General features: G+C 50.8%; 1 protein-coding gene across 4 annotated transcripts in view; it reads right to left on the reverse strand.

The window, feature by feature from the left end:
* Positions 1-7,131: 7,131 nt before the first annotated feature.
* CALN1 (calneuron 1) overlaps positions 7,132-24,067 on the reverse strand; it is a 539,412-nt gene continuing 522,476 nt past the window's right edge. For all 4 annotated transcript variants that reach the window (XM_045461918.1, XM_045461917.1, XM_045461919.1 and 1 more), the window contains one exon: positions 7,132-14,437. In XM_045461918.1, coding sequence (XP_045317874.1) covers positions 14,310-14,437 — 128 coding nt within the window. In that variant the 3' untranslated portion in view covers positions 7,132-14,309. The remainder of the gene's footprint in view (positions 14,438-24,067) is intronic.

Genomic DNA, 24,067 nt, shown 5'->3' on the forward strand with positions numbered 1-24,067 from the left:
AATTCTTTGAGAACCACTTCCATCTGTGAGGTTTAAAACAACAGCCAGCCTCTGTGCTTGCCCCTCAGCAATCAAAGTAAATATCAGAATTCAAAACACACAACCTTGATGTTTGGAGGACATGAGTCTCATTGCCCATGGTGGCTCCAGCAAGCTACACAAGAATGCTGGCTACTCTCCCCACAGCTGCCTACTGTGGCATTGGGGGCTGGTATGCAAAAGGCCATAATTCACTAGAATTTATTGAAGTTCACCAGCTTCTTTACCAAGTTCTCCCATGGACACACTGCAAGTGTTCAAGTAGATACCAGAGTTCTAAACTAGTAATTTCAGACAGTTTTTGCCAGCTCAATAGTTGCTTAGGTGGAGGGACAGATTTCTAGATCTCCTGACTCCACCATGTTCTGTGATGTATACATTTTTACATCCTTTTACTTATCATTTGCAATTTTGAATCTGTAACAAGTCTCTTGCAGACAGCATGTAGTTGGATCATGTTTTGTAAATCTAGTCTGCCAATCTCTATCTTTTAGAGAGTTTAATCCATTTACATTTAATGTAATTACCAACAAGGAAGCATCTCTGTCATTTTACTACTAATTCCTATATGTCTCTTTTGTTCCTAAATCCTCCATTACTACCTACCTTCTTTTGTGTTAGATATGATTTTCCAGTATGCCATTTTATTCCCCTATCATTTGTTTTCCTACATTTTTTGAGTTATTTGCTGAGTGGTTTCCATGGGAGTTGTAATTAATATCTTACTTTGTAATAAACTAGTTCAGATTAATACCAGTTAATTTTCAATAGAATATAAATACTTTGCTCCTATAATATCTTGGTTCTTTCATGCTGTCATTTTTACAAATTATACCTTTACACATTATGTGCCCATCAACATAGATTTACAGTTATTGCCTTTATGCAGTTGTCTTTTGAGTCAAATAGAAAAAAAGGAGTTACGAACAAAAATGCATTTATGCTGTCTAGTTCTCTCGATAGAGAATCTGTGATTGAGTTTTTTTCTTTCAACACTTTGACTATATCGTACCATTAGCTTTTGGCCTTCATGGTTTCTGATAAGAGACCAGCTGTTAGGCCCTAATCTAACAGTGTTCCCCAGATGAGTTCAAGGACAATCTAGTAAATGTCCCTAGGATGGAGAGTTTCTGGCTCCCTTAAACCACAGTTGTGGGGAGTAATGAAGAGAAGCGACCTTTATTAAATCAGAGAGATGAAGACATAGCTTGTTCTACTTTAAGTCTACTTCAAGTAGACTCCTTACTACTTGTAGTTTGGCAGAGTTATTATGGCTTGGAAGGAGGACTATGAGTTGTAATTAATCCATTATATTTCTTCATTCAGTCTCATTGGTTCTGAAGTTATTAGGAACTTCCCTTTAAACTCTTATCTTTGGTTTCCAGTGTTGTATTTTCCCATTTTTACATCTGCACGATTATTTTAATAACACTTGGGAGAAGGAAAATGAAGCATTATCCATTATCTTTCAACAATGCATATAACTTCTCAAGTGGCTTTTACACCAAGATAAACAGTGAAGCAAGGAAAAGCATGGAAAAAAATACCATAAGAAACTAGAAGCCCTGGGGCAGTTGGCTGGCTCAGTCAACAGAGCATGCAATTCTCCATCTCAGGGTTGTAGGTTCGAGCCCCACATTGGGTGTGGATTACTTAAGAAAATAAAATAAAATCCTGAAAAACAAGAAACTGGAATCCCCTCACCAAAAGCTGTCTTTCTTTGCTCTGTAGAATGGCAGACAAGAAACTTGTCAGGAGGGCACTAATTTGTATGAATATATAAATCTCTTATAGTTAAGCCAAGGTATCTGTGGTCTCACCTGCATTTGGAAACTAAAGACCCTCCACATAAAGCCACAAGTCATTGCAGGAATCAGATTGTGCCCTGAGGGTCTCGCATGTATATTTCACATCGGTTCTCGCCCTAAAGGCTTCTATCCTGACAGGTGGGTGGAAACTGATTCTCAGGGCCTTCAATATGTGACACGCGGTAATATGTAGCTGCAGTGAGGACATTTGAGAAATGGCTCAGCGCTCAGACACCCTCATAAAAATTCTGGAAGCTCCAAACTTGCTGAGAGAAGGCAGGGGCCGTAGTATTGCCAAAATGAGTCAACCAAAGAAATTTCACTTTTTTTTTTTCTTTTTAACCTCTGGGAAGGGAGTTCAAAGCATATTATTTCCGAAAGCCAAGCAAAGAAAATTCACTCCAATGATATGGATATTTGACTTTATACTTCTGAGGCAAGATAAACTATTCTTTTGTGTGGGCCGACGTTGAGACTCTTGCCAACATTCTACTTGGGTTTAATAGGATAGATTACCTCGGAGCTTCCCAGAGTCAAAACAAGCAACCAGCCGAGGTTGCTGAAGTCAGAGCAGTAAGATCTTCCAGAAATCACAGAGGAACCTCAAGTTAAAGAGAAAAACCACAGGAGTTCAACTTGATTTCAACCCTCACATTTCCTGGAAATCACTTGCGAAAACCCAGGTTTGGCAATGAATCTGTTAAATAATTGAGCTAAGGTCAAGATTAGCAATGTGTGTGGTGGGACGGTGGGCTCATGGCCGAGAGTTTGACCAACTGCTTAGGTGTGCACATTGTAGAAGGGCTTAAAATGAGTCCTGTGCTGGGCTGTTCATTTGAGTTGAGCAGAAGAAGCCTCTCGGGATGGTGTCCTGATCCCACAGCCACTGCCGCTGCCTATTTAGACCCTAGGAAATCCATAGGTTTTCTCCCCCAGTTGTTTTGGAAGTTGATGGCTACAAAGGAAGCAATCACATGGGGCGCCTGGATGGCTCAGTGGGGTACGCATCCAACTCTTGATCTCAGCTCAGGTCTTGATCTTAGGGTGGTGAGTTCAAGCCCCGTGGGGGGCTCCGCGCTGGGTGTGACGCCTACTTTAAAAAGAAAAGAAAGAAACAATGACAAAGTCCAGCAGCAGGATTTCTTGTAATGTGGAAACTGAGGCACCATACTCTGTCTCCATGACACCAGCCTGGGTACCCCCTCAGAGACGGCTTTGATTTTACTCCTACCTTCCAGCCCGCCGCTGGCCCAAAACCCCCTCATCTGCCCAGTTTCTGCAGAGCCAGGCTGATGCGGGGCGTACATGATACCGACGCCTGAAGGTGAGCAGTTTCCCTGAACTCTGAGTACGGGGACGTCCCCACGCTTGGATGGTGGAAACTAACCAAGACAGGCTGCAGTTTGCTCTCTGGCCGCAAGGTGGAGAAGGAAGAAACGGCTGGGGAAGGTTTGAAAACAAATTTGTTTAGGTGGCTGCCTTTTTCGGCGGCTTATCGAGGGCAGAGAGACGAAACGGCCACTTGTTTTTCGGCAGCAAAAGCTACTTAGCCCAAATCTATCTGCTACCGGTTGGATACCCCAAATTTGCTCAAATTTATCATGATTTAAATTAAATTCAGTGACTCCCCCACCCCTTCTCAAACCAGAACCCCAGGTCTCCCTCAAGCCACATCAAGTCAACCACCACGCACTGTGGCCTCTCTTTCCCCAGTCTGTCTGGGTCCTGACCTCTTCTTCCATCCCCACTCTCACTTTTTGCAGCCACCATCGCATGTGTCCCCTGGATTAATGCAAAGTCTTCCAACAAGTCTCTCAGCCAAGTGCGCCGTGCCTCTGGGCTTTGCACACGCTGATCCCTCTGCCTGTCACGCGCCGTCCCCCCTCTGCCCGGCCGACTTCTTTGTCCTGCCCCTCCAAGAATTCCCCTACAACAAATATAAATGGGAACAATTTCAGGAAGGTGGCGTATCCGAAGAGGGAGGGGAAGGGAGAATGATAGATCTGAACTGCAGTATCCGAGGCATCTTAACTGTTTTCCTTCTTCGGGGGGGGGGGGGGGGGGGGGGGGGGGGGGGGGGGAGGGAGAGAGAGCGTGAGAGTGCGCGCCAGAAATCTCAACCAGAACATTGACATCTATTAGAAGTGGATGAAAGGTATACTGTTGTCTGTTTTACGTGGGTTTGAGATATTTCATAATTGAAGAGAAAAAACGTGTTAACACAACCGATGTTCCTCCTTGGTGTTGCTGTTATCTTTTGTGGCGAATCTTTCCATAAGGCTTCTGATCCTGGGCTGTAATCACAGGCTTACCTGTCTGTGCTTTCTATGAGACTCTAAGCCACCCGGGGGTCTTGTTTATGTTTCTATCTGCCTCCTGTTAGTCCCTAGTCGACACCTGCCAGGTACCCAAATAGGTCTGTAAAGAATTGGCCAGATAGCGAAGGCTGGTGCTCCGCCGTGGGGTTGGTGGTGGCAGGTGTTGAGGAAGACCCACAGACATGAGAGGAGGGATGGGTGTAGACCAGCTGAAAGCCCGGCCCCCATCCCAGTCCAGGGGCACCAAGCGTTAAGGCTGTGAAGACCTTGATCCCGGCTGAGACCAAGCCGGTGGCATAGATGCTGTGGCTTTCAGGGGGGGTGAGGGGAGAGCCAGCGGTGAGCCCAGTTCTTTGGTGCCGGATCCAGTAGGTAGCGCCTTCGAGAAGCTTAAGGCACTGAACCTAGCGTATCAAGGAGGCTAATTCCTAGACCGGCTCGAGGAGCTCAGAAATAAACATGTAAACACAGGCTCGCCTGATTTTGACCAAGGCTTGGGAGCCAGGGTGCAGGGGCGGGAGGGGAGGGAAGGCGATGGAGGGGAGGGCGGGCACAGGAACCTTGTGCCCCCAGAGAATTCGGATATCTGGGCAACGTGAGGTAATCTGGTTTGTTTATTTATTTAGCAAACACTTATTGAGGACCTACTGGGTGCTGGGCATAATACAACGCGCTAGATATAACATGATGAGAAAAATAAGTTGTGTGGCTAAGAAGCTTAGTTCGGTCACATGGCTGGGGCTGCTCGCTCATCTGAAGTTACAGATGACCGGGAGTCTGCACAACCCGCCTCCACCCTGCACACAACAATCCCCTTCTGGCCGCAGATGCCTCAGGGGCTCCCCAGCCCCCCCAAGTTCTCTTTTCTGCGACAGGGCACTTCATCCTTGGAAGAGAAGCCTGGTAGGAGGCACGGAGGGCTGGCGCTGGAGAGACCCTGATCAAGAAGAAACAAGTCTGTGTGGTTCCTGGGCCACGGGGGCTCAAACACGTGAGGATCGGGTCTGGTCCTCTTTGTGCCGAAAGGCCTGGAAGAGCCAAGCCTGTCGCAGGGGGTGGGCTCCTGCCTGCTCTGCCATTGCTTCTGAGAGGCAGGACTTCCTGCCTGGGGCAACCGGGAGCTGGGCCAGTTGCCCCAGATGACAGCCTGAGGCTCGCATACACGTGAGCGGCTCAGAGCCTCCCATGCCTCTACCTCCTGCTTCTTTGTCTCGTTCAAGGCTGCTTTTGTGCTCATCTTTTATAACGGCCTTATTGAGATATAATTCACACACCAGACAATTCATTCCCCCTTTCCGCTCTGTTTTCTCCTGCTGTCATCCAGATTATTAACCTCAGGGAAGACCGGGGAGGGGGAGTGTCATCTATCCCGCATACACCGCTCCCACCCTTTTGCTTCCTGGCAGCCATGGCTTTGGCTTTGGCAAGGCAGGTGGGGGAAGACCACGAAGCGCCTCCAGTTCAGGAGCCAGCGGCACCTCCCTGGGAGGGAGAGCAGAGGTCTCTGCTGCCCCACACACGTCTCTGCTGCTGTGCTTAGGGCATGTGAGTTACAACTGCAACCCCAGCCTGGGAAATACTTCCCGAGATCGCGTTGCTAGGAGCATTACTGAGGGACCGCCTGGGGAGATGGCTCCCCATCCCTGGCCTGCCACTTGAGGCAGGGAACCCAAACGGTCTGAGCCAGCGTGTCCCCTTAGCACAGCCCGGAAGCTCTTCTGCATCGAGGCATCTGCCCTTCTTCCTCATCCTAGGAAATTTGGATGTGAGAGAGCAGGGTCCTGGCTGGCTCTGAGCTGCAGGGCTGATTGCTGAACATCGCTCAAGCCAGAAGAGCTTTCTGGTCACACAAGTGGCCGGCACCACCCAAATTATGGAAAAATCCCCATGGGATTCAAAGGTACGTTCATAACTTGAGGGAGAGTTTTGATTTACCAGGTCTGAGCCAATGGTCAGGCTTCACTGTCTCTGTGGTTCAGGGGTCAGAGATTTGTCACCCCACCCCACCCCCGTGGGACTTTTATCCTGCAGGACACTCCATGCTGGGGTAATTACCCCAGAAGAATACATATTCGTGACTAAATGCTCCTTGATGATAAAAAAATATATATTAAAAATCAGATCAGAGAGGATAAAATCCAAGTTATTATTACGGAATTTGCCAGAGGCCCCCTTTAGCAGAGAGAAAACCATGTGTTTTATGCCGAGAACACTCTATTTTTAGAATTTTTAAACGATAACAAATGCTTAGTGATGTTACCTTGTAAGTTGCCCCCCCCCCCCAGAAGGTGTATAAAATCCAACAGTGAACAAGGGGTCTCCTGGGAGATCCTGGGAGAGTCTACCCAAATGGATACTCAGCTTGTTGCCTCAGTACAAGACATTTGGGGAAATGTGTGATAACATTTTTGAAAAGTAAAGAAAAAATAGATGCCCTCATGGTTTCTGGCATCAGGAGGTCAAGGTTCTGGTCCAAACTCAAGCGGGATCTCTTAGTGTCCTTAAGTCACTTAACTTTCTGGTGTTCTTCTTTTCCCTATTGATAGAAGGGAATGGGTGTCTCTTTTTATGCCTGAGAAGCTTCAATAACACTGCAAATTCCAGAAGTTTAAGGGAAAGCTACGTAATGCCTGAATGCTAACATTGGGGAAGAATTTGGCAAATGCAATCCCGAAAGGGTGACACCATTAGCTTGGGTGTCTGCAAATGTCTGCCCCTGGCCAGAAGATGTTTTGTTCTTCTCACCATATGATCCATAACCAGCTTATCCCCCCTTATGCCAATCATTCCCTTCCGAAGCCCGACCGTGAGGACCAGATCCCCAGCCGCTTTCCTGATCCTTGCTTCTTGGAAGAAGGTGATGCCGGACTGCCGTCCAAATGGGTCTGGTTGCCCTCCAGGGTCACAGGAGTGAATTTTGTGACAGGTTTGCAAGCCACACCACAGATAATGAACTGAATCTCTCCTCAAAAGAAAAAAAAAAACTTTTATTTTTTCTATTGCATAAATAATGGTAAATTAGACTCTTTTTTTATACAGATTATATATTTACAGACAAGTCTGGTTACAGAAAACATCTGGTAAATATGGCAGTCAGTTTTCCTTTATACACTAAGAGGACATATTAATAATATATACTTCATTGGATTAGTAAGTTGCATGCCAAGTTAATTTATATTAATATTTACATTTTATATAAAGATTTCCTTTTGACTAGTCTGCTGACTCCCATCACTTAATAGCAGAAATAATCATCTAACACGGAATGAGGAAAAAAAAAAAAAAAAAGGAACATGAATGAGGTAAATGGGAAGACTGTGACCCAGGATTTCAGTCTGAGTGGCCCCATTCTGGAAACGAGAGCTGTCAGGCTCCAGGCATACCGATCCTAGGATCCTCAGCTGTGCTCCAGTCTGCATCCAGCCACTAACTATACTGTGCTTTCAGAAACAAGTCACGTCTCCAGTCTAATGACTCCTAGGCTCACTGACCCCACCCCCTCCCATCCTCAAAAGATGACAATTTGCCAGCCCACTGCCTGACCAGACTTTCTGGATCTGATTTCCATCCAAGGGCACGGTCTTTGGTTAGTCCTTGGATAAACAGCTTCTTCTTTTCAGAACTGGTGGGGGGGAAGTCAAACCCCACTAAGAAGCCATTCAAGGACCCCTGAAACCAGATTTCCAAGTCAGAAAGGAGGAATATTCTTTGATTTTCTTTGGGGAGAGCCAAGAGACCCTGGCTTGTGTAAGATTCTACCAGGAGCCGAGAGGACCCGTTCCTTTCCGGACCAATCTGGGTCTTTCCAGGGAAGGTCAGTAGGGCTTCTATGAAAACAAGCTTATGTGAAAATCTCAGTCCAATTCAGGTAGAGGTAAAGGGACAGAAACCTAGGATGTTATGTTGTCATGGGGCAGAAGGGCTAGGGATTTTATGCGTCCAGCGGTCACTCTTGTCCTGCCTTCCACCCCTCACCAGGGTCGGTGTTTCCAAAGCAGGCACCTGTGCTCAGCATCCCTCAGCCTCCAAGAGACCATCCCGCAGCGGCTGGTCTCCCCAGACTGCTAATCTCCTTCCTGACAATCGTGAGAGACGGTGACTCTCTCCCTTCTGCAGTGTTAGGAATAATTGCAAACCATTATCACATATACCGGAATGGCCAGGAAAAAAAAAAAAAAAAAAAAGAAAAAGAAAAAAGAAATGACCGGAAGTTGTGCTCTTTATTCAGTAGCTTCCAGTTAGGCTTTCTCAGATGGAGAGACACCCACTTTGTCCTGGGATCTGGCTTTGTTTCACTCTACTGATCCCGGAATTCTCATGCCCGTGATCTGCCATCAAGTGATCAAATCCCCTTACTTTTCACCCTGGCTAAGCCCATCTCTGATGTTCCCTTGAGTCAGCAAGACCTTAGGGAGTCAACAAAACCTCTTACTTGCAACACACCACGCATTTGACGGAAACCAATTTGCATTGTTTCACCTACAGACAACGGACACCAAAAGAGATCTTTTATTACAACTGCCTCTTGGGACCCGTGTGAGAAAAGAAACCGCCAGTCCCCAGTTCACGCGGGAATCCGGCCCCTCTCAACTCTAGGCATCATCTTGACTTGTTTCAGACAGACAGAATCACGATGGGCGGGCTCTTCTGGTTTCCCTTTCCTTTTGCTTTAGCGATGAGAGAGCTGAGGCCAGGAAGGGAACGTCACTCAAATGATCGGGCTGGTGGGCGGCCGAAACACGTGAGGTCCTGCACGCGATCGTGCTCCCTTACGTCTGGCTTTACCCTCCGCTCTCCTGGCCTCAGTTCAACTGGTCTGAGCCCAGACACAATGCCCCCCGGGGGGGGGAGGCATTTTGAGCTTGGCAGATGTCCCATCCCCCAAGGAAAGACGAGCTACGGCCTCCACTTGACGTCTGCCACCACCCGTGTCACTGGGGTCAGGTTGATGGGCAGCCCCGTGGCACTCAGTCCCCGGCAGGCCACAGATTCAGGAAAAGCGTCCAGAGACCAGCCTCTGCAGCCCTTCACAATCTTCCTTTTTCTCTCACAGGTCCAGTGATGCAGCAACACCACCCTTGAAGTTTTCATTCCCTGGAATATTCCTTCCTAATTGGCCTCCTCCTCTACTCCCCTGGAAAATCCCAGCCCTGCAGCCCTTTCACTCAGATAATAACTTCTAACATTGTGAGAAGCACTGTTTTGAAAGCCAACCCATCAAGCTCAAGGAAAAGAGGCGGATGAGGGCTCCACCCACCATGGGTGTTGAACCGATTAAGCTACCCAAAGTCAGGGCAGGCAGGGGGCAGGGGGCTGGGCGAGTCTTGTCCGGGTCCAGAGGGCTGTCTTATGGGACTGGCAAACCCTGATTCTTTGCCGCTATTACCTCAAGCCAACGGAATCAAATTAATTTTGCCGTGAAGACTTTCCGAGCTTTGTCACCGCGTCCCTTGAGACCATAGAAAGAGGGTCCCAAACCAGTATAAAGTAGAAACCATAGTCATGCGCTGTGGCCATGCGCATTAGCAAACGAGCACGGCAGACTAAGAGAAGTGTGTGGCTGGTGTGTGCATTTGACCTTATTCCTCCCCCAAGCAAGTGTCAATGGCAAGGCCACATAGCTGAGGACAGTCCCCTGAGTGATTTAGTCAAAGGAAGTATGAAGTTGAAGTTGGACGGTTCTGACATTTAGATGGCTGTGGAGACAGGGTCCACAAGGGGCAGCCCGCCCCTCCTCCACTTTGCTAGTGGTTCAAATAATTCCACTGGAAAATCCTAGCTGCTGAAAAATGTTACTTTGCTATTTCTGATGGATCTCCCCCCCTTCCCCCCCCCCCGACCCCTTCTGGGACAGCCGAGTAATGAGGAGGTGAGGAAAGACGGCTATGGCGAGGGCTTAAGGTTCCAGACTCTTAGCCCTGTGAGGATCCCTGAAGAGGCCAACGGGAAAGTTGTGAACTCGGGTCACTGCAGACAGACGTTCTCCAGAGAGTAGTCCTCCTGGGAATACAACCGGTATGTGCCCGAGTCCAGAAGCCTAGGCTCGGCCCGTCTGTATCATCGTGGCGCTATGGGAAAAGGGACTGTTCCCTGCAGTGGGGTTCCAGATCTCCCTACAACTCCGTGGAGCAGGGTGAGTAATACTATCGCCATGGGCTTTTGGAGAAACAGTGCAGTGAAATGACCCAGTCTGGTTGGGGACCTCCAGCTGGGAGGAGCAGAGCTCAGCAGCGACCGCGACCGTGGAGAGAAAATGGCACAGCAGAAACAGGGTTTCATGACATGTAGCCACACACGTGGCCAGGCCAGCCAACCCCAGGACCTGTGCTTGGCCATCACACCCTCCCTCTTCAGTCATGGTCCCGGGGAGGCTGCCAGCTACAAGCTAAGAGCAAAACTCGCTTTGATTTATAACCTGAGTCTGAACTGAAGCCTAGAGAAGGCATTTAGAATGAACGAGAAATTTCCCCCTCCCACTTAACGATTCTCTGCATGGGAGGTGAGGGGCATGACCCCCAGCATGACCTTGCCAGCTTTCACTAGGTTCTCTGGCTAACCGCGACAGACCACTCGTCATGTGCGACTTGAGACGGGGGACAGGTATGGAGAAAGGACGTGCCTCGCGGTACACTTCTTGTTCTCTGCAAATAAAACACCTAGAAAGTTCAGAAGCCTCTGGGCTTGCCTAAGACCCCACGTAAACCTCAGTTCACTTCAGGTCACATTTCTGGCTTGTGGGAGAGCCGTCTCAACAGGCCAACAGATGCTTTTAAAGATTGAGGCTTAAAATATTTTTTGCCTTCCAAATGACATTTCTGCCTTTTCGCCCAGATGAAGGGGTCCTTGCTCTGGGCCCTGGGAAGGGTGGGGGGGAGGAGGCGGGGTGGGGAGAATACCACCCGGCTTTTAGGTAGCTCCTGTTCTCCTGACCACGTGGAAGGACGGTTTCGAAACACCAGAGAAGGCAGAGAAACCGCCAGATTTTTTTGAGAGTAATTCACCCCACCAGGGGGGATATGGGTGCACGGAGCCCGGTGTTCTTTAAGAAAATGTTCCCTATTTTTGTGTGCCTTGGCAAACTCAGGGTGGAATGCTAGGGTTGCCATGGCAACATCACCCCCCTCTTTTTTTTTACAGATTGGTCACGTGGGACCCACGCACATTCTGGAAGCCACTTCTAATAGTTCCCGTGCTGGGTCCTGTCTGGGGGCTCTGTCTGCTTCTGGAGTGATAGGAGACAGCTTTTTTGTGGGGCCAAGGGGACCAGGGTCTGCATCCCTTGTGCCCCTAGCAAAATGCCTCCCCGATCATCCCTTGTGTGGTCTGGGGGGCATGTGTTCTTACAGCAAGAATGAGCCACGCTTTAACCATGAGCATCATAAGTGCTGTGTGTGTGCGCATGGTGGGGGGGGGGGCACGGGGCTGAAGTAGCTCTGGAATGGACAGGACCTGGGGTGGGGCTGCAGAAAGTCAACATCTTAAGTCTTACAAAGAATCCCGACACCTCTGAAAGACTGTCCAGGCAAAGCAGCCAGGGCTCACTTCGCAGACACAAGCTCTCGCCTCCCAAAGGGTCAGGAGCGCCTCTAACTCTGGGCTGTCTCCCCACACTTCAGCTCCTGGGTACCATGCGTGACGCCACCATGGTGGCAGGTCAATTCCAGCCCACCCCAGAGGAAAGTTCTATAGCTTCCTTTTTGTCCTCTCTCCCTGCAAGGGACCCCTGCTCCTCGAATCCCTCCTGGGTAGGATTCGCGGGTCACTGGGAGAGGAAAAGGGTCCTGTTCAGGGAGAGGATGCTGAGGCCTCGAACAGGCTGTTGGTGCCTCTCCAGAGCTCTCTTTACTCTCCGCCCCTGCACAGCGGCTCATTTCTCTTCTAAGCCGCACATCCTTCGGGGACCCGGTTCTCCAGGGGGAGGCACAGAACTTGCAGACAGCCAGCCTTTGAAGAAGCGTTGCGATCCCCTCTCACGGGGCAGCGGCCTTTGGGAGTCCTTCCGGGGTCTCTATTTAGTCTGGCTCCCCAGGAGGGCACGGCCTAGAGGTTCAGGGGGTCCTTCCCATCCAAGTCCAGTTGTGGGGGGGAAGGTAAGCCACTTGGGGCAAAACCTAATGACGCAGTCGTCTTCTGTGTTAGTGTTCTGCGCTCGGACCTGTCCTCCTTCTGGAAGCCCATCCTGAAGGGACCGTGGGGAGTCGGGCAGGGGGAGAGAGAGGAGGCAGACGTGCACTGGGTATTGTGGCAGGATGGAGCGGGCAAGGGGGAGAGGCAGGCTGTTGCCTTCCTTGGCCTGGAAGGAACTCCCCGTAAGACTCTGGGCATTTTCCCAGCAGGACCCTCAACCCCCAGGGCTCTCGGGAGCTCACACCTGCTCCGTACTATGGCTCAAACCCTAGTTTTACTTGTGCTCATCAGGAATATTTGTGGGCTCCCACCGTGGGGAAGTTTCTACAGCTGCCCCCAACCCGCCCCCCACCCCAGGCTGCTGCAGGAAGTGCTTGCAGAGTCGAACTGGAAAAAGACCCTAAAAGGACAAGTCAGGTTGGAAAAGGCAGAAAGGGAGAAAACGGAGAAGGAGGGGTTCAGGGGACCCCCCCCCCCGCAAAACCTAGAGATGAGACATTCTGGCACCTCCATACTGGAAGACAGGGGAAAAGGGAGAGGGAAAAAGCACGTAGCTTCAGGATGCAATGGAAAGAAAGGGGCGCGACACCATTCTACTACAGAAATAAAGACCTGAGCTTGGAAAAGTGCAAAGGAAAACACGGCATGGAAAGGTTATGGGCCGATCGGACTGTGCAAGCTTGAATCAATAGCGGTGGCTGATACGGCGTCTGGGAAAAGTCGGAAAACTACAGGTTGACATGCCACCGAAGAGGGACCCTGGGGTTCGGGTCCCTCCCCCCCAGCAGAAGTACTCCGCAGGCAGGAGCGAATTACCTGCTGGCTGCGCTGCTTCACGTCTCTTTGTTTCCCCGGGTGGGGGGAAAACGAGTCAGTTGCAGAATCTGACCGCTGCAAGAGGTGATGTACGTTTCCGTCTTTCCACTGTGGACCGTATTTCTCTTTTGCTCAGGGGAGGACTAACAAAGCAAGTTGGAAATGGAGGAGAAGATAAGGTGCTCGAGGCCCTTCGCTGACCGAGGTCTGCTGGCACGGAGGCGGGTTCGGGCTCCGTGACTCCGGGCGAGTGGGGTGTGAGGGTCCCAGGCCCTCCCCGCACCCCCCACCCCCGAACTACCTGGCCCACCCGAAAGAGGCGGGGACGCATGTCGGAGGACGAGCTTATACCGGGAGTAAGCGATTAGGAAAGGGGGATGTCACACACGAAGGAGCCCAGTATATACGTCTGTCTACATGTCTATGTTACAGGGATGCCCACGAGAATGCTTTTTTTTTTTTTTCCACTAATGGCAGCACAGGTGGCAAAAGCCGGGAGAAAGGCTCTCTGCAGATTCCAAAATGCTGGTGCGCGATGGGCTCTAGGAACAGAAAGCCAAGTGCCGACGGAAACCGAGAGCTCCCCAACTCTGCCAACAAGAGTCCTCTAGAAAAGGCAGTAAGAACGGAAGCGAAGGGGTGCGGCGCTGCACCCCGCTCGATGGCTTTCCCCTCACGCCTTGGGGTGGGGGGTGGGGGGGGGGGCTCCACTGGGTGGAGGAAGGAAGCCCCCTCTTCCGTAGCAACCCAGCAGCCAGCCTCTTGGGACTGAGGGTTCCCGCAGCCGGGAGTCTCCAGCGGACCCCTGGGGTTGAAAGGACGGGGGGCACGGAGGTGGCCGCGGGCTGACGCCTCGCCCTTGCTCTCTTACACCGCCAGCCTGGGTGGCCCCTGGAATCCCGGGATGGAAATGAAGTCTCTCTTCAGAGTTCCTAGGGGTGGTTGAAGCAGTCACTGGGAACTCCTGGCTATTTTATTGCATTAGGAAACAAAACCATTAAAGCATTTAAGACAGCCCTTTGGTGTCCCTGCCAAGGAGATGAAGTGAATGGGCAACACCTGTTGCACTGCAGCCTTGGGGGGGGTCTTCGCCCTACCGTGCCTGGTCTGCAACCGTATCTGCTTTTGCGGAGGAACAGAGTCTGCCCGCTGGGCATGCGCATGCGCGGTGAGCTGGGCACGCAGCCCGGTGGGGGGCGGCCTACTCCATGCCGCTCCGGAGGATCTGGTTGGCCGCGATCAGCATGACGCTTATGATGAAGGCCATGGCGAAGGCGCAGATGAGGCTCTTGCGGACGCAGGTCTGCCTGTTCTGTTTCTGCGCATGCACTGGGGTGGGGGAGCAGAGGGCAAGGAGACGCGGGGTGGGGGGGTGGGGGGAGTGGGGAGAGGGAGGGAGAGAGAAGAGAAAAATGACACAGTGAGACAGGCTGGCGTCCTCCTCGTCAACAAGCCCAGTTCCGAGGCCGAAGACGGGTCACACCGACAAGCATGCCCCGGACCATCCTCGGACACTGAACACCACGTCCTCTGGCAAACCGTGCGAAACAGTCAAAACTTGACCAGAAGCCAAGAGAGATGTGATGCTCAGAGGAGGGTACAAACTTCCGGGTGCAGTAGAGCGCCAGTGACTTTCTGCGCCAGAAGAGAAATGTAACGTTTTGGAGTTTCGCAAAAGGCACCGTCCAGGCTCGGCTGTGTCGGTTTCTGCAGAACGCCGGGCTCCCATTTCTGAGGCAGCTGCTAGATTCAGATGCTTCCCTACGTATTCACGCTGGGCCGGAAGCAACTTACCTTCCAGAATTGTTCTTGGGTGGCTGCTGGTCGGGATGACCCTAAATGATTTCTGGCATTACTTGAGGTACGCACGCCAGGGGGGTTCTAAGGAGGGGTCCCTGGGCAAGCAGCATACACATCCCTGGGAGGTTTTTTTTTTAAAAAAAAAAATTTTTTTTAATGTTTATTTGTTTTTGAAGGAGAGAGAGACAGAACATGAGCGGGGGAAGAGCAGAGAGAGAGGGAGACACAGATCCAAAGCAGGCCCCAGGCTCCGAGCTGTCAGCACAGAGCCCGCCGTGGGGCTCGAACTCACAAACCGCGAGATCATGACCTGAGCCGAAGTCGGACGCTTAACCGACTGAGCCGCCCAGGCACCCCCATCCTTGGGAGCTTACTAAAAATGCAGGTGCTCGTGCTGGACCCCACGCCCAGTCTACCGAATCAGAAACTCCAGGGATGGGGCCAGTGATCTGTGTTTAACCAGGTGATTTCGGTGAAGTCCACATGCTGTGTGGACAGGACTGCTGGGAACCCAGGAGAGAGTCACAAAGCTCTGTCAGACCTCCCACAGGCAGGGCGTCCCCGCCCCCACATCCTGCGGCACCAGGGGTCTGCCCTTGGGTCCTGGGATTGTATTCTTTTCATCCTTTTGTTGGGCTGAGTCTTGCAACAGCATTTTTATAAGGCCCTTAAGAAACCATTGGTAGGTCTGCATCAGTTGGGAAAGTAATATGGACCAGAGACAGAGAGATGGAAATCACCAGAAAGTAAAGTTTTGGTCAAGTGCACTGAGGCAGAACAGATCTCTCGCTTCCTATACCAGAACTTCTTTTCCTTCTTTGAGTCTGCACCGCCCCCCTCCCCTCCCCATCTGTCTGTGCACCCGTGATCTTTGCACACAGTTTACCACTTAGCGTAGGAAAGAAATCTGTGCCCTGGAGGCAGCTGGGAAGCTGTGTACAGCAGAGCTACTCACTGAACCAGTGGCAACAGCACCATCTGGGAGTTTGATGTAAATGTAAATTCTTGGGTCCGACCGCAGAATTCCTGAATCAAAATCTCTGGGGGTGAAAGCCAGGAATTTATGAATTAATAAGTTCTTCGGGTGATTAGGGAATTGCTAGGCCCCACCCCCAGAATTTTTGATTCAGTAGGACTAGGTGGGGCCAAAAAATTTGATAGAGTTTGAGTTGCTGGGGACCTGACAGGTGTGTGTGTGTGTGTGTGTGTACGCGTGTGTGTGTTAGGGACATAGGGTGGGGGGTATCAGGGAAGATGGTTCTTCAGATTCAGACGCTAAGAAACCCAATGCCAAGGGGCACTTGGGTGGCTCAGTCAGTTGAGTGTCTGACTTCTTGATTTTGGCTCAGGTCATGATCTCATCGTTGTAAGGTCGAGCCCCACTTCTGTACTGACAGCATCGAGCCTGCTTGGGATTCTCTCTCTCTCCCTCTCTCTCTCTCTGCCCCTCACCTACTCACGCTCTCTCCTTCTCTCTCAAAACAAATAAATAAACTTAAAAAAAGAAAAAAAAAAAAAGAAACCCAATGCCAGAAGAACAGCAGAACATTTTCAGATTACCTTCCATTTTCAAAAGAGGTCCTTCTGCTGGACATTATACTCTACCTTTGCAAACCTCCAGCTGAGGGAAAGTGGTTTTTCTTTGGATCGGATCGGATTATGGCATGGAGAGAGGAGGTGTGTGTGCGGGCACGGGGGAAAGAAACGCAATTTCCCTTCATATTGCTTGCAATCTCTTTGTACGAAAGAAGAATGGCAAGAGAAAAAGGTCAAGGTAGGGTCCACATGCCGTTCAAGAACCTAAAAGTCATTCAATTTCAAGTGCGTCTTCCCCTTGACATTCGGGGGCTCCTCTGAAATCCCTGGAAATCACAGGGAAGACGTGGGAAGCCAGGGATGTTTCCAAAGACAAATGGAGCTTTCTCTAAGAGAAGGGGTGTCGGGGGCTTGTCAGGGGGCCTCTGTAAATTACATCAGGACGGTTTCTCCAGCAAGCCACGTTTCACAGAGACCCAGGGCCCCGTGACGCAGCTCTGCCCCCACCCCCAACACTTGTTGATTATTTCTGCACTCTTAGGTGCTGTCTTTTTTTGTTTTAATGTTTTTATTTATTTTTGAGAGAGGGAGGGAGAGCAGGAGCGGGGGAGGGGCAGAGAGAAAGGGAGACCCATAATCCGAAGCAGGTTCCAGGCTCCGAGCTGGCAGCACAGAGCCTGATGCGGGGCTCGAACTCACGAACCATGAGATCGTGACCTGAGCCAAAGTCGGACACTCAACCGACTGAGCCACCCGGGTGCCCCTCTTGGGTGCTGTCTTGTTATCTTTAATCGTGGATCCCCTGGGCTTTTGCTTCCCTTGGGTGATTGAAAGTATTTTTGGTTCCGTTCTCAACTTGCTGATCATGTCTGGGTCTTAGAATCTTACAAATTCTTACCCAGAGGAAGAAGATTTCTTTGGTGCCAAGATGCCCCTGTCCCAGGACTGGGCAAATATAAAAAAAAAAGTGCCAGCCCTCTCTCGGTAAGGAAAAAAGGAGGTGGCGTTTAAGAAGGAAAGAACCAGGGTTGAAAATAGGAGGATGGGAAAGTGGCGTATCTGGCACTTTCTGAGGGCTGGCTAATTTATTCTGGGAAGTTCCTCAGCATAAACATGCTTCTGAAGGCAGTCATCTACCTTTCCTTCCTGAGGGCTAGCGAAGGCCGAGAAAAATTGTGTGATTACGCCGAGGGAGAAATTTTTGGCTGAAGCCCTTCTTTGTGAAGGACACTCGGAAAACAAGGTTACAGGCGACAGGATTATCCTGCAGGAGAGCGGCTGCACCTTTGATCTGAAAATCCTTCAAAGCAGTAGGAGGGGAGAGATAAGGAAGGAGGAAAGGCCTGGAGACCTAATAGGGTGTACTTGAGGCCATGCAAATTCCAGTCTAGACCAAAGTCCTATAAGCAGAGTGGCACTCCCAGCTTGCTCCTCTCGGTGGCCCTGAAACATCATCATTTCAGCCTCTGTGCCTCCACGAGAATCCTGTGACATCCAGTTCTCACGTTGTCATAAATCGTGTGGCAGAGTAAAAAAAGTCATGATTTCGGAGCCAGACCCAAGTCTAAATCATAGTTATTCCACCTCTCGGCTGTGTGACCTTGGGCAAGCAAAACTTCCTCTGGCCTCAATTTCCTCATCTATAAAATGGGAGCAGTAAAAACTGCCTTGTTGTGAAGATTGAGGATATATGAAGGTACTAGGGTATGTTTGTGCCCACGGAGTGCCAATTCTCTTTTGTAAACCTTTAAAAACTTTTTTAATGTTTATTTTTTGCGAGAGAGAGGGAGGGGGAGAAAAATGTGGGGGGGGGGGGAGGGGCCGAGAAAGGGAGACAGAGAATCCCAAGTGGCCTTCACGCTGGCAGCGGAGAGCCGGATGCGGGGCTTGAACTCACGAACCGTGACATCGGGACCTGAGCCGAAGTCGGACACTTAACCTACTGAGCCCCCCGGGCGCCCCCGGAAACCTTTTCAAAACTTGCCTTCACTTACTGAACCCTGCCTGAGTAGGCCAGGCGCACGCCGCGTGCTCTACACGTGTCATCACAGACCTGCATGGTGGCCGTCCCCGTGAGAGCTGGGTGTGTGACTGTCCCTTGAAAGGTGGGAGCCTCTGAAGCTCCAAGAGGTGGAGTCCAAGTTCATTTGGCCAATGGCGCAGGTGGGGCTTGGGCCGGGGTCTGGTTCTAACACCCGGGTTTAAAACTTCTGCACAAACTCTGCCTTCTTGACCTTTCGCTTAGCGACAGGACACTCAGCGATAGGAAGATCCAAAGAAAAGCCACTTCAAACCCTTGATGTGCTTGACGGTACAGCCCGCCCCGGGTTAATGTGTTTGTTGATAAAAATTCAAGGCCCGTCTTCGGCTCTCATACATTTGCACTGTGCTACAGTTTGGGGTTTTACTCTGTGTCTAGGGTTTGCTTCCCCAGCAGAACTCCGGCTCAGCCCAGGACGACCTGTGACTCCGGGTTAGGGCTTCTCTTAACCACCGCGTAGGAACAGCCCCGGGGCAAGCGACTGAACCTCTCTGAGCCTCAGTTTCTCTCTGTGTGCAAGGAGGTGATGCTAACTGTTCTGCTAATGTCGAGCATCATCTCAAAGATGAATGAGCGGATACAAAAAGTGAAAGCCATGCCCAGCTGTGAATTGCCAGAGAAGTGCAAGACGTCCTTGTATCCCCTGAGGGCTGGAGGAAAGGTCTGCTCATTTTTCTCCCGTTCCCCGCAGCCTCCAGCATGGGAGTGAGCATCCGAGCAGGGCTCCCAGACCTTTGCCGTGGTCCCTTCCCTCGTGAATTCGTTCCGGGCTGCAGTGAAACTCACCTTCCCAAAGCAGCACTTAGTATGCGCCACGGATTCCCGCAACCTTTCTGCAAACGCTTTCTTGCTGGGGAAGCGCGTGCCATCCAGCATCTCAGCTCAGCTGGGAGGACCTCCTGTCCCTTTCCCACCTCTCTGCTCCTAGACCACTGTGCGTCCTTGCCGATCAGGCGAGCAGGGGTCCCCACGCATCCCCACACGAGACTGTGCGATGCAGTCCAAGGCTTGGCACCCGTTCTCTCTGCTGGGGGTGCCCGCTGACCTTCCCTCTCATTTCTTCTGGGCGTACCCCAAACCTCTCTTCCCTAGGAGGCTTCTCCTGAATGTCTTGCTCTCATAGAGCCTGATCTTTAAATTTTTGTAATGATCGGACTCTTTTTTTTTTTTTATGTTTATTTATTATTTTGAGGGAGAGGGACGGGGAGAGAGAGAGAGAATCCCAAGCAGGCTCCGCACCAGCAGCGTGAAGCCCGGCGTGGGGCTCGAGCCCACGAACTGTGAGATCACGACCTGAGCTGAAACCAAGAGTCGGATGCCTAACCGACAGAACCACCCAGGCGCCCCATGGACTGGTCTGTCAATACTTGCTTATTTTTAATTGAGATGGCATTCCCATACCGTAACATTCAGCCTTTTAGCATGGACAGTTCAGTGGCATTCACCAGGTTGGGAAAGAATCCCCACTACCCAATTCCAGAATGTGTTCATCACCCTAAAAAGAAACGCCACACACCTTAGAAGTCACGCTTCGTCCCTTCATTCCCGCCTCCCCAGCCCCTGGCAATTGCTAATCTCCTTTCTGTCTCTATGGAGATACCTAGTCCGGGCATCGGGCATAGCAGATACATGCAAATGTACAACGTGTAGCCTTTTGCCTCTTCCTTCTTTAACTTGGCCCAGCCCATGCATGCTGTAGCATGTGTTGGTCCTTTATTTCTCTTTGTGCCACCTTTTGTTTCTCCGTTCACCAGCTGATGGACGTTTGGGTTGTTTCCAGTTTCGGGCAATTATGGATAATGCTGCTAGAACATTCTTATGCAAGTTTTTGTATGGACGTGTTTCCAGCGCTCTTGGGTACAGATCCAGGTAGGACTCCAATTTCTGGGTCATATGGTAACTCTTTTCGAGGAACTTGCAACCGAACACGGAAAATGGCAAGAATGTATCATGCTGCTGGCAATCTTTTCCATGTTTCTCTTCCCATGGGGCCCCAGCTCTCTTTCCAGCAGAGTGGTTGACTTCGGAGCCCAGAAGGAACATGGGGGGAAATCGACACAGGAGCAAATAGAAGTGGGGTCTCCAGTTTTCTTGAAAGCTTGGTAGCAAGTCCTGAACACCTACAGACTCCTGGATGCTATATGGCAGGACCTGGGTTTGTGAGCTCAAGCATCAGACAGGTTTTGCTTTGTTATTTTAACAGATTTAGGGGCGCCTGGGTGGCTCGGTCGGTTGGGCGGTTGATTTCAGCTCAGGTCATGATCTCGCGGTCTGTGGGTTCGAGCCCCGCGTCGGGCTCTGCGCTGACAGCTCAGAGCCTGGAGCCTGCTTCGGATTCTGTGTCTCCCTCTCTCTTTCCCTCTGCCCCTCCCCTGCTTGCTCTCTGTCTCTTTCTCAAGTAATAAACATTCAAAACAAAACAAAGAACAAAACAGATTCACACTGCTCCACTCGGCAAATGGCAGGCAGTGACTCTTGGGAGTTTTCTCCTGGAGTCTGCACGGATTTTGCCACGGACTGGCTGGGTGACCCTGGACGTATTGGGCTCATAATCCCTCTGGCTCAGTCTCTTCGAAAGGGGGCTGCGTGTCTGGAGGCTTTGGCTCCCAAATGAGGCGAACCAGAATCATAACAATTCTGATTAATTGCCCCCACACAGACCTCTATGTAAGTGATATTTCTGGCAGGGAGTTCGGGGCTCAGGAATGTTTAAAAACAAAACAATACAAAACCCATCTTAGGTGATTCTCACAATGAGCCAGAACTACCAAGTCTGGGAGCTATTACTGCTCTGTGATCCTTCCAGGTCTCACATTTTATGATTTTATGAAACTGAATATTTCCATAACCTAAAGTGGAACTAATTAAGAGCTCCTGAAAGTGAATATTCTTTTTTTTTGTCATGTTTAAAAAATATTTTTAGTTACTCTTGAGAGACCAAGAGAGCGAGGGAGCGAGCACGAGCGGGAGAGGGGCAGAGAGAGAGGGAGCCCCGGAATCCGAAGCGGGCTCCAGGCTCCGAGCTGTCAGCACAGAGCCCGACACGGGACACAAACTCACGACCTACGAGATCATGACCTGAGCCGAAGTCGGACGCTCCACCGACTGAGCCACCCAGGTGCCCCTGAAAGTGACTTTTCTCTACATCAGCGAGACCAAGAATGCTCAGGTACCCCAGGCAAGACCTGCAGACAGAGATAGACGATGTGGCCGAATAGCAGTGAGACTGCCATGTTTTATGATACCTGTTAAGGGGAAGAAGGGCCACCCCTCCTTCTGGCTCCTTCTCTACCATAAAATCGTCTCAGGTTTCTAGCCATCGGACGGCCAGGTCTCGCTTGGAGGGTTCCGCTGTGGACCCTTGGTGAGGTGGCCAGGGGTTGTTCTGGCCTTTCCGACAGACCTTCCTCTTCTGGGAACGTAATTCGTCTTTTGGTTTGGGGATCTGTAGCTCAGTCTTCAGACTGATTGAACTCTTGGTCCAGGGCTCCACCTTCCCCCTGCAGCAAACCAGACTGGCCACGTAGAGTGTGCCAAGCTCTCGGCTGGGTTCAGGGTTAGGCCTACGGGCCAAGCAGGATTGATGGGAGCCCCTTCTTGGAATGGAGGTGAATCTTCAGGGAGAGAATCCTGTCACTTCGGGGAGAGACAGCCTGCCCAAGAACGAAGCCAACAGAGAGGAAAGAAGGACAGAGATTGGGAAGGAGACAGTGACAGACTGGGTGTTGGGAGGACGAGGGAATGTCGCTTGAGCTCTTTCGATGCAGGTCAGCCAAAGTTCATCCCTTTGCCAATATCTTTTTAGTTTAAGGGCGTCTGGGTTGAGTTGCTGCTACTTAAAACCAAGAGTCCTGCCTGGTACTTTTAACACCTCCGATGCATCGACTTGACTTTAGGAGTGAAGGTGTCAAGAAGAATGTTCAAACCCTGCACATTTGGTCCCTGTGACATCCTTCAAAGATGATGTGGCATTCTAGCAGTGGGGATGCATGACGTCTCCGGGGGAAAAAAAAAATCAAATCAGGAGAACAGACCTGGGGCTAGGGATGAGCTAGTTCTGTGTCGTTGTCTGTTTCGAGTGCTCACTCCTGTGTTCAGCCTTATACAAAGTAATCTCACGTGCCACCTCATGTCCCAGCCACACGAGGCAGTCATTGTGTGATTCCCATTTCACGGATGAAGAACATTAGGCTCTTACTGTGTATGTAAGTGTCTCAGGCGAGTGACCTCAGACAGGACAAAGCAGGATTTTCAGCCAGGCCTGTCCAGAGTGCAGAGTTGGAGTCCTCGACGACCAGGCGTACTAATCCAAACCAGTCCTCCAGCTGTCTACCTCGTGTCTCAGAATCTCATCACTCCTCACTCGTGGCTCCAGAAAACTTGCCTGCCGGACTGCTGTGAAGGATTCCCAGATAGAAGAAAAAAATCCCTTTCTGTCTGAAGTCCCAAATCTCTCTGAAAACTGTGTCCTGTCTCACCACCTGCCACGGACCCTCCACTCCACCTTAACCTCCACCCGCAGAGAACAGGTTTTATTTAAGGAAATTCATGGCACCGGGCAAACCGAGAGCAGATGGTGTAGGAGACGTGTTATGCCCTTTTCATTTGGACGGGCCTGAAATACCCAACGTGCACGGCCAGGTGATGGGACAAGGCTCCCCATCTGGGTGTGCATTTGACATCCCAATAGGAATTCTGCAGCTTCAGCAGGGATGGCTGGCCTGGAGACCTTAGATTTGGTTGCAAATTCTTTCTGACCTTCCGCTGAGCCGGAAATTGTTGAAGCTGGATGTGACCGTCATTGTCCGATCTTTGCATTGCAGAGGTGAAGAAGGGAAGGCTGAGAGCTTCTAGAGAACTTACGCAGGGTCACATATCTAGTGCAGCCAGGGGTGGGCACGTAACCCGCATGTCTGCGCAGTGATGCTTTGGGAGCCAGGGAGCTACCCGGCCCGCGTCCCCTCCTTTGACATTTATTTCTCTCGTCCATCATCCCGAGGCACTGGATGGCGCAGAACAGCTCTGCCATATGCCTTTCACAGAAACGATTTCTCCCCCCCGTTGATGATTTCGCTTTACTTCCTTCTGCCGCGCGTGTTGTCAGAATGTCTAGAAAAATCTGACAGCTGGTATTCCATTTAGGGACAACATTTGGGGGATGTGTCTTGAAAGGGCTCACACACAGTCTTGCCGCGCCTTCTCTCAACTTCCAAATATAATATGACTTTCCTGGCGATGACATGAAAAGCGAGTGACGATGAAGTGCCATTCCGTAAGGGGGCCTGAGACGCCTATGTCTGGCTAAAGGGACCCAGGGGAACAAATGAAGGGGCAGGGCCTTGTCAGATAGCCCCGGGTTCACACCCTTCCCCGGTATTTGACCTTGGACGAGCGACACCGGTCTGCTGAGCCTCGGTTTCCTCATCCGTACCAGAGGGGCCACAGAACTTCTCTCCCAGGACACGCTGACAGGTGAGTTGCTCGTGTTAACGGGTGACCGGCCCCTGGCTGCCACGCCAGGCAGTTCCCTCCCGTCCCTTTCCTCCTGGACTGTATCAATATGGAGGAAGCAGTAAACACAT

Source organism: Leopardus geoffroyi, chromosome E3 (assembly GCF_018350155.1).
Source record: "Leopardus geoffroyi isolate Oge1 chromosome E3, O.geoffroyi_Oge1_pat1.0, whole genome shotgun sequence".
Lineage (NCBI taxonomy): Eukaryota > Metazoa > Chordata > Mammalia > Carnivora > Felidae > Leopardus > Leopardus geoffroyi.